The 11,172-nt window shown below is 40.5% G+C and overlaps 1 protein-coding gene across 1 annotated transcript; it reads left to right on the forward strand.

The window, feature by feature from the left end:
• Window positions 1-6,750: 6,750 nt before the first annotated feature.
• LOC108389529 (olfactory receptor 14A16-like) lies at window positions 6,751-7,698 on the forward strand. The gene has a single exon (XM_017647994.3). The coding sequence runs from the start codon at window positions 6,751-6,753 to the stop codon at window positions 7,696-7,698; it is 948 nt and encodes a 315-aa protein (XP_017503483.3).
• Window positions 7,699-11,172: the final 3,474 nt, after the last annotated feature.

The raw sequence follows: 11,172 nt of genomic DNA on the forward strand, positions 1-11,172 counted from the left end.
CAAGACCCATCTATATGCTGCTTACAAGAAACTCACCTCAAGCCCAAAGACAGGCACAGACTAAAATTCAAGGGATGGAAAAACATATTTCAAGCAAACAACAGTGAAAAGAAAGCAGGGCTTGCAGTACTAATATCAGACAAAATAGACTTCCAAACAAAGAAAGTAACAAGAGATAAAGAAGGACACTACATAATGATAAAGGGCTCAGTCCAACAAGAGGATATAACCATTCTAAATATATATGCACCCAACACAGGAGCACCAGCATTTGTGAAACAAATACTAACAGAACTAAAGAGGGAAATAGACTGCAATGCATTCATTCTAGGAGACTTCAACACACCACTCACCCCAAAGGATAGATCCACCGGGCAGAAAATAAGTAAGGACACACAGGCACTGAACAACACACTAGAAAGATGGACCTAATAGACATCTATAGAACTCTACATCCAAAAGCAACAGGATATACATTCTTCTCAAGTGCACATGGAACATTCTCCAGAATAGACCAAATACTAGCCCACAAAAAAGAGCCTCAGCAAAATCCAAAATATTGAAATTCTACCAACCAATTTTTCAGACCACAAAGGTATAAAAGTAGAAATAAATTCTACAAAGAAAACAAAAAGGTTCACAAACACATGGAGGCTTAACAACATGCTTCTAAATAATCAATGGATCAGTGAACAAATCAAAATAGGGATCAAGGAATATATAGAAACAAATGACAGCAACAACACTAAGCCCCAACTTCTGTGGGACGCAGCGAAAGCAGTCCTAAGAGGAAAGTATATAGCAATCCAGGCACACTTGAAGAAGGAAGAACAATCCCAAATGAATAGTCTAACATCACAATTATCAAAACTGGAAAAAGAAGAACAAATGAGGCCTAAAGTCAGCAGAAGGAGGGACATAATAAAGATCAGAGAAGAAATAAACAAAATTGAGAAGAATAAAACAATAGCAAAAATAAACAAAACCAAGAGCTGGTTCTTTGAGAAAATAAACAAAGTAGATAAGCCTCTAGCCCAACTTATTAAGAGAAAAAGAGAATCAACACAAATCAACAGAATCATAAATGACAACAGAAAAATCATGACAGACTCCACAGAAATACAAAGAATTATTAAGACTACTATGAAAACCTATTTGCCAACAAGCTGGAAAACCTAGAAGAAATGGACAACTTCCTAGAAAAATACAACCTTCCAAGACTGACCAAGGAAGAAACACAAAAGTTAAACAAACCAATTACAAGCAAAGAAATTGAAACCGTAATCAAAAAACTACCCAAGAAAAAAACCCCTGGACCGGACGGATTCACCTTGGAATTTTATCAGACACACAGGGAAGACATAATACCCGTTCTCCTTTAAAATAAGCATTTTATTTCTCCTTTTATAATGTTAAAGAAAGACTCAAAATAGTAGTAGACTCATAGACACTGAGAAGTGACTGGTGGTCACCATGGGGGAGGTTGAGGGGGATAAAGGGGCACAAAAATCCTCCATCGTAATACAAGTTGATTATGGGGAGGGTAGCACAGCATGGAGAATATAGTCAATGATTCTGTCGTACCTTCATATGTTGACAGGTAGTAACTGCACTAATTGGGGTGAAGATTTAATAATGTGTCTACCTGTTGAATTACTATGTCATATAATTGAAAGAACATAAATTGTGTATCAACTATTCTTCAGTAAGAAAATGACCCCAGATAAAAAGCTGGAATAATCTGTCTTTTGAGATTTTGTCACAGCTCTAATAATAAATGAGGTAATTCTTATAATGTTCTTTTCTTTAAAAGGTCAATGTATTTTTTTTGGTTCAATTCCCAGGGTATTTATTTGGTCAAAGGAGAATACCTTAAAAAGAGTTAAGAAGCATGGGCAGGAACTCCTGGTTCTGAGTGCAGTCTGTCCAGCCTACCTTTCCCTAAGACCATGTTCTGCAGCTGAGAGAATCTGGTAAATGTCACGCCATCCTAGCTCTGACTCTGTTTCTGCCTCCTACCGCACTTTGCAACCCTAGTCAGATATCTACACTTCTGTAAGTACTCATTTTCTCATCTTTAAAATGTGTAATAAGCTGTTTTGAAGCCCAGAAGAGGCAGCATGAGTGGACAAATAAGGATGTTATGACCATTAGCTGTGGGTGTTACCGTCTGGAAGCTCACAGGAAGAGACAGGAAGGAGGAGAGCCCCCACAGCCCCTAAAGCACCCCCACCCCCACCAGCTGCTAGACTTTGGTGTACACTGTCCTCTAGAGGAATAGGGGAGCATGGACTTGAGGTCTGTTTTCATAAACAGAATAACCATGTGCAGGGGGATGGTTAAACCATCATGTCTACAAAAGCGTTGATGACAGCCAGGGAGAGAGGTGAGTCTGAATTTTAACCTTGCATCAGACATTCTAGCATATAAACTTTGGGAGGGAGGCACCTGTGTTTAAACCCTGCCTCTACCCTGTGTGATGTGGGACTAGTTTCTTCAGCTCTTCACAGGTCTGATCCCCTCCATATGACAGGCATATAATGGGTTGCTTTGAGAATGGATGTAATCATATTAACTAAGATATGGAAACACCTTAGAATGTGTCTGGTGCAGGTAAGTGTTCAACATCTCACTTCTCCAACAGTCCATTCTGCAAACTATGATTTATTACTGTCTTGGGCTCATCTGCCAAATGCATGACTTCTCAATTCCCTTATTTTGAAGAAAATAACACACCAACCTGTTCTACTTGGATGGAAAAGAGTGGGAAAGGGTGGTGCTGAATAAATCTTCCTTCACAGGATGCACAGATTTGACCACAGAGGTATTTAAGACATGAAGGTGAGCAGTTAATATGGAAATTATTTATGGGCCTTAGAAATACTTTAGAAACTTATCAAAATGTAACAAAGTTTAATTTCATTCCTACAAAGATCTGCTTTAGCTAATTTATCTGAATCATTAAAATAAAAATATTTCCCCAACACACCTGCTTGGCCAGAGATGGCTCACAGATAGATAATTATTTCAACAGGTACAAGTTGTAGTCTTCCTGTTGGTAGCAGGTGTGAGGATGGAAAGAGAGGCAAGTGGCAGCTCTTTTCTGATCCCAGGCACAGAATTCAGTGTGAATCAGCATGTGCAAAGCCTGCTGCTGTTTTAAGGGACAAAACATGACTTTTTATATAGCTGCAAAACACTTTGAACAGTGCAGTAATAATGCAAGGGTATCCTTAATATCAGTGATGAAAATTCCATTTTATCTCCTAATTAGTAAAGACATGCATATCTATTTCATGTCCATACATAAAACAAATTCTTCCTCTCAGAAGTCAGAATTCTCTCTTGTGGGCCTTCCCTTCCAAGTGTTCGGTCAGCAAAAGAGTTTGCTATCCCTGGAGTTCGGCGCACAGACACGATGAGCCGCAGAGGGAAAGAGGCAGGAATGTGAGCTGAGCAGAGAGAAGCACATTCTACCTGCCCTGCAATTTCAGAGCAAAAGTGAAATAATTCATAGCCACCCCTCTATCTAGAATTTTGTTCTGACCTTGATTTCACTTTCACTCATTCTTTATACATTCAAAGCTTCCACATATCTTCTTCCTCTCTTTTTATTTTGTGTTTTCTCCTTCCATTTCATGCCTTTTGAGGGCACCTATTCCAGACTTTCTTTTAGTAACTCATGGGTGCACTAGTAAAATAGTGTGCTCATGTGTTTCCCTCCCTCAGAAAAATCTTCCCTTCAAAAGTTACCACACGTGGAGGACAGTTCAGTTCTTGGAAATGTCACCTTTAATATGCCGCCCTCCTGAAGACCTGATGTGCCCTTTGCTGTCAGTGTCAATGCAGTGAAAGCTGAACCACTGAGCTCACGTCCCACAGCCTCTCCTGCTGCCACACAGCACCGGGACCTTCACCTTGTCCGTGACGTGCTCGACCTGCACGTTCCTCAGGCTTCCTGAGTTTGTCCCCACTGCTGACAAACACTATAGAATTTCTATTCTATTTTCCCTTCCTAAATAATATCAACATTCCCAGAGCTAATCATTTCATTTCATGCATTTCTACATCCAGTTCACAGTGTTTCCCTCAGAACACATGGAGCATTTAGTGCCTGCACTCATTTGGTCAATAAACACCATCTTACATGTGTATTACAATTGTGTGGTAGGAAATTTATGTTTTCATTTGTTGAAGAATTCCAATATCAATGTCAATTCTGGGTTTGTAAGTTTGAGGTAAATAACTGGATCTCCAGAGGAACTGTGGGATTGTTGCTGAGAATTTATTTTGATTGGAAACCTCCAAAGCAGACTTTAAAGGCAAAAGAGAAGTCAAAGTGGTTTTGGTGAATCACTGCTGCTTTCCTCAGTGTTATCGAGGTACGATTGATACATTACATTGTGTAAGTTTAAGGTATAAAATGTAATAATTGTATGTATGCATATATATTGCATAATATTACCACATTAGAGTTAATAGCACATCCATCATGTATTTTTTCAATGAGAAGTTTAGAATCTATTCTCTTAGCACCTTTCAGATGAGAACAACATGGTGTATTAAAGTATCATCACCATGCTGGTCGTTAGATCCCCAGAACTTATTCATCTTAAAACTGTAGGTTTGTGTCATTGACCATCTTCAGTGTTTTCTGTTTCTGACTTTGTTTTAAGTTTTAGATTCCACATATAAATGAAATCATAAGTTACTTTTAAGAGAAACAAAATACAAAAGCTCCAGGGAAGCACCGAGAAAAATGTTATAAACCAGGGCACTCTGAAGTGGCAGCTTTCAAACTCTAGGTTGGCCAGTCCAGGGACAGCTCACTTGGCCCCTCCGCAGGACCTGTGACTCAGCAGCCTAGGAATCTGCATTTCTAGCAAGTTCCCAAATGATGCTAAAGTTGCTGGCCGAGGGGCATCCTTTGAGAACCACTGGTCCAGCTGAGCAGAAATCTTGATAGAGCAAAAACTTTTTGTTATGAAACTCCAGAATTCACAAACAGAAAGAATGAAAGGCTCACACTGACTCTGAAAATAGAAAGTCATTTACAAAATATTTTACTTTTGCTTGCTGTCTGGGTGGCTAAATTTCTTGCCAGGAAGTATAATGGGCTGAGGGAGAACATAGGTAGCTAGAATTTGAAGGTAACATGCATCAAACACCCTTTTAGGAAGTATGAAGTTGATGTAGGAAAAATTAGCATGATGCCCACCTAAAAAGATCATGAGAAAATGTCTTTTCACAGTAAAAGTGCTACACAGAGCACTGCTATAAGGGAAATTCATTTTGAAAAGCTAAATTCTACATGTTTTCCGAAGTTTTTTGTTTCATGTCACACAGTGAATTATACTGTATTTTCATCACTTTGTGATTACATCTAATGATTTCTAGAATATAGGTTGCCAGTATTTTGTTCAAAGGACATATGCTCTTATAAATAATGAACACCATCATTTTTGCTGATTTTTTGTGTGATTATCTGAATAATGCAATTCAAGATGCAGGAGAGAAGAGGAAAAACATAGAGAACAATTCCTCAGAGAAGAGGTTTTATCAAGAATAAGACAAAAGGCTTAGCTGGAAAACTCTTTTTAAATATCATTCATGAAAACAAATTGTTACACTCACTGAATAATTTTTATTAGACTAGAAATTCAAAATATGTGGCATGATCTGTATCTACTTAATATCGCCTCATAATAGAAACTTGTACAGACTATTTCTTCTGAATGACATTAGTACATGTGTAAAATAAGTGTTTTACTAAAGGGCATCAGGTGTTTCCAATGTACAACTGCAATACAGCTTTCTAAAGGGTGGGACCATTCTTGCTCTGGGACAAGAGGAAAAATTATGTAGGAAAGTGAGAAGAGAGCATCTTAGTGGAGAAATACAGGGAGTGTTTAGTGTTCCCAGCCATGTAGACGATGGGGTTACCCATGGAAATGGAGATAATGAGGAAAAGGGAAGAGGAAAGCTGGCCAGGCAGACATGAGTCAGCAGGGAGTTCACTGCCCCCAGAAGACTGGATAGGAGCTAGGGCTGCGACCGTGTGATTCCCCAGAACAGTTCTTGGAAGGCTACAGCAGGAGTGCTGGGGACACTGCAGGGAAGGCAAAACTTCCTACCACATGCAGCATGAACGTGAGTATTATGGTACACAATTCAGGTAGTTCAGTTTTTCCTGTGGACAGTTTTAGTCAAACAGTATAACACACTAAAAGAATAGAGCATTTTTGACAAATTGCCTGTTTGTAAATATGATTTCTCAAGTGTTTCCATGAAGTTTGATATTGAGCACCAGCAGCTGCTATCCAAGTCAGATGCCACAGAGGAGTTTTTGAAAAAGAGAATAAAATTATGACTTTCATGCAAATAAAAAATGAAAACACAGGTCAAAGATCATATTAAACTCATTAGTTAATGAAGGAGCCAGAAAAATACTACAAGTAGTTTAGAGGAGAAATCAGTCTACTGCACAGATGAGGGCAGATAACGAAGGCCAATGTGAATTCACAAATAGATGCAATATGGGTTTGATGTACCTAATTTATGCTGAAATGTGGGCACTGACGTGACCTCTCTGGGGCTTCCTGGTGTTAGCCTCATGTGGTCTTATATTTTCCGAGAAATACGCATAGGAGGGAAATAAAGAGAAGTAAGACTAGAGAAGAGTAAGCTGTCTTGGGCCAAGTCTCAAGGTGTCCTCTTTATTTTTTAGAGCAAGTGATTAAATATCAAAAAATGGTCAACTTCACCTCTGGGAACACATTCCTCCTCATGGGGTTCTCTGATACCCGGGAGGTCCAGATCTTACACGCTGTGCTCTTTCTGCTGATCTACCTGACAGCCCTCCTGGGGAACCTGCTCATCATCACACTCACCACCCAGGACCCCAGGCTGCACACCCCGATGTACTTCTTCCTCAGGAACTTGTCCTTTCTGGACCTCTGCCTCATTTCCATCACTGTCCCCAAAGCCATCGTGAGCTCTCTGACGAGCAACAACACCATTTCATTTCTGGGATGCATGTCACAGGTGTTTTTCTTCTTCCTCTTAGCCACTACAGAAGTAGCGCTGCTCACAGTCATGTCCTATGACCGCTACATGGCCATCTGCCACCCGCTCAGATACGACACCATCATGAACCACAGAGCCTGCGTGCAGATGGCCGCCTCTTCGTGGGCCAGTGGGGGTCTCAATGCAATTCTGCACACAGCTGCCACCTTTTCCATAGCCATGTGTGGGTCTCCTGAAGTTCATCAGTTCTTCTGTGATGTCCCACAGCTGCTCTCTCTTGCCTGCTCCTATAATATTGGGGAACTGGTAGTCATTGGACTCAGCCTAATGTTAGATTTTGGCTGTTTTGTGTTTATTGATATTTCTTACATCCACGTCTTCTCCACTGTGCTGAGGATGCCCTCCAGAGAAGGCAGGTCCAAAGCTTTCTCAACCTGCCTGCCTCACCTCATTGTTGTGACTCTGTTTCTCTCTTCTGGGTTTTTTGCCTATTTGCACCCTTTACCCAAATCTCCATCACTCTGGGACTTGCTAGTTTCTGTTTTCTATACGGTAGTGCCACCGACCATGAACCCCCTCATCTACAGCCTGAGAAATAAGGATATGAAGGTGGCACTTGGCAAACTGAGAGTGAGCATTGCGCATCAAACTGGAAGAGTTAATATCACATAGATCATGATCTTTTCATTCATTGGCATCATTCTCTGAACAATCTGTTGCATAGCCTGGCAATGATACTGGGTATATAGTGCAAAAACTACCATGAGTGATCTGATCGTGCTCGTTAGAGTCCTGCTAAGCATCATCCCCGACCAGATCGGGTGGATAGTGAAACGTGGAGGATTCTACCTGGAATGGGGCAGGTATGTGCTGACCTATTTGTGATTCCAATGGGGACTCTTTTCTTCTATGGAAATGGGACATTGGACAGGATGCTGGGATATCGGAGATAAATGTGGACTTTCTTGGATAAACGGATAAACTGCTTGTAGGATCACTCACAGGAGAGGCGATATCTGAAATTCCATGTGCAGCAATGTTTGCGATTCATTCTCAAACTAAACGAACTCGACAGAGGTGATGGCCGCACAGCATTGTGAATGTGTGAAATGCCACGTGGAATGGTTAATGCTGCAATAAGTGATTTTCACCTCACCCACAAGGCCTAAATAAAACTAAAACAACAGCCTGTTGTCCACCTGTTGTTCCCTTTTCTTTCTCAAACACACCGTATGGCATTTTCTGGCATCACTTGGGTCCCTGTGGTCTAATGAGAAGAGACAGATATATTCAATTTAACTATGTATAGATACATATGCCTGTATTGAGATTTAAACAGTCTCCTGGGTGCAGGGAGTGAAGGGAGCAGACATAAAGGAACTTAGAAATGAATATGAGTATAAGGAAGCAAATTAAAATTTGTAAAATGAATATGTAAGCTGGATTTGAAAAGCTAAAGAAGAATGAATCTGAAAAAGAGTGAGAAGGACCAAAGTGAAGGCTGCTGGGAAAGAAAGAGATGAAATAGGGCTGGGAAGGGATGTGCGGCTGGCTGGGGTGGGAGCTGTGGGAGCTTTGAAAGGCAGTGAGAAGAAGGTGAGGGAAGAACTAGGGAAGGCAGAGGGCAAGGAGGCTGGGCAGGCTTCTCGGAGGCGCAGCATGCACAGTGGGAGACGAATCTTTGATCAGCCGTTCCCAGGAATAGAAGGGAGGCACACAGAATTGTTCTGTACATATCTAATATCTTAAGGCGGTAAAACTACAGCCAAGGAATTCCAATTCGCTACCCCTTTACAACGTCTGGAAATGCAGCCCACCACGCCCTTCATACCGTTGCTCTGTTCTTGATCTGGTCATGCATTTTCTTGCTCCAGCACATTTACTCCTGAGATCTCTTTTGTCTGTGATTACTCCAGACATCTCAGTTTCTCCTGTTTATGTGCTTCCTTGGCATCATTTGCCTTTCCATCATAGTGCTTAATTACTTATAATTTAAATATATTTTTGTGCGTCTTTGATACATCTCTTTCCTTGATTAAATTGCATTATCCTTGAGGCAGGTTTATATCTTCAGTGACTAGCTTGGTGTGTGGCCTTAAGCAGACATTTAGTATTTATTTTAAAAATGGATGAATAGACAATACATGTATATTTTCTTATTCCTTTAACACTTTATCTTTAAAAGTGTTAACATCTTGCTTGCACTGTCCATGTTGGATGTATTCTTGATGTCTACTGGTTTTCAAATGTATCTGTCAGCCTGAAATAATAAGTTCCTAATGGAAAGAAATCATGTGTTACTGTTAAAGTTAAAATTGATTTAGAGTGAATGTAAAGACCAGTTTAATTCTGAGGAATCTGGTCCTTTCAAAAAGTGTCCCTACATTTGTAATAAGTTGCTTTGTAATGCATCCAAGGGCAATAGATTATGAAAAGTCTTCTGTACTAGTTCTAACCCTCTGTACATAGATATGTTTTCATCATAAGTCACTGCATTTTCATAGGGACAAGAAACTAATGTATGTGTGCAACACATAGAGAAAAAGCATTTCTATAGCAATAAAAAAGATGCTTTGTGTGACCAGCTCATTTTCAAGCTATTGAAATGTATCATATTTGGCATTTCTTATTTTGAACTTGTTTCTTCCCTTCAAAAACAAGTAAAATTTAATTATGCATTTGTTGAAATTGTTTAAGATTTGCATTTGAAGTGTTCCTAGAAACATTTGCCATCCCTCATATAGTAGGCAAAATAATTGTCATTCAAAAAGCTCATATATTAATCCCCAGAGCCTATGAATAAGTTACTTTATATGGAAAAATAGGATATTGTAGATGTGATCAAAATCATGGACTTTGAGATGGAGAGATTCTCCTGGATTAGCCAGGTGAGCCCTATGCAATCACGTAAATCCTTCAGATCAGGAAGCCAGAACCAGAGAGGGCAGTGAGATGAGCATTGTTGGCCAATGCTGACTTTGAAGATGGAGGCAAGGAGGAAGGTGGGCAGCCTCTAGAAAACTGGGAGAGGCAAGGACTGTCCTCTGAAACCTTCAGAAGGGGACATAGCCCTGCTGACAATGATGCAGGGGTTCTTGTTCACGAAGCCGAAGAATAAGCTTCACAAACAGTCAAGGTAGGAGAGCAAGGTACAGGCTTTTATTTAGAGCTACAGTGAAAGGACAGAGCTCCCGGCTCACGCCAGGAGGGACAAGAGAGTCCGTAGTGGTGGGTTGGTGGGTTGTCTAGAAGGTTTTATAGGCAGCTGAGGATTTTTCGAGAACATGAAAAAACTAAGGGGTGTGGACTTGTTAAGTGGTCTCTGAATATTTAGAATTAACTTAACACAAGCAACTTCCTCTGATGATTTCTCCCTGAGATACCAGCATCTTGGTCTGGGGGCACAGGAAACAAGGCCACCTGCTCAGCCCCCAAGGTGGGCTGAGGCATTGTTGGCTAAAGAGTAAGTTAAGAATTTCTAACGTCTTCACTTCTTGGGTATTAAAATGCAATCTTATCTTTAAGGTGGAATCCTTCCTGCCTTTTACTGTGTTGCTTATGCCTGGGCTTACTTGCTAAATGAGTTGCCCAGTTTGCAAAATCACTTCATCAGATCTGAAGGAGGAAAGGCAGCACATAGGCCTGGGCCTTTTAGTGTGCTGAAGTGAACCTTACACATGGTTATAAATGGTTAGCATAATAAAACCTGTGCTCCTCTTCTTCATCTGGGGAACATTAACTGATGTCACTGAAGAATGATTCTAGAGCTCAATGTGTTTAACATAGAGTTTTAGCAGGGGTGGGGGTTCCTTGCATGTAGTTACATTGTTCTGACTGCAAATATCCCGCCCGCCCCCTCCGGAGGCCCTCACCCTACTCTGACTACACCCACAGTCCCTGTCTCATCAACATGATTCTACTTAGTTAATCTGACCTATAAAACTCTGAGATGCAGTTTAAACTACAAGGTTTGTGGCCCTCTGTTTCTGCAGCAATAGAAAAAACTAAGACACTGAATAAGATTCAGTGCTTCATTATCAGTATATCACATTTGAGCTACATTGTTTCTTTAATGAAGATTACAGGAGGATACACACACATATACACCCTGTATATCTAAGTAAGAGAGAGTAAACAGGAGCGGCC

The sequence above is a fragment of the Manis javanica genome, chromosome 13 (assembly GCF_040802235.1).
Source record: "Manis javanica isolate MJ-LG chromosome 13, MJ_LKY, whole genome shotgun sequence".
Lineage (NCBI taxonomy): Eukaryota > Metazoa > Chordata > Mammalia > Pholidota > Manidae > Manis > Manis javanica.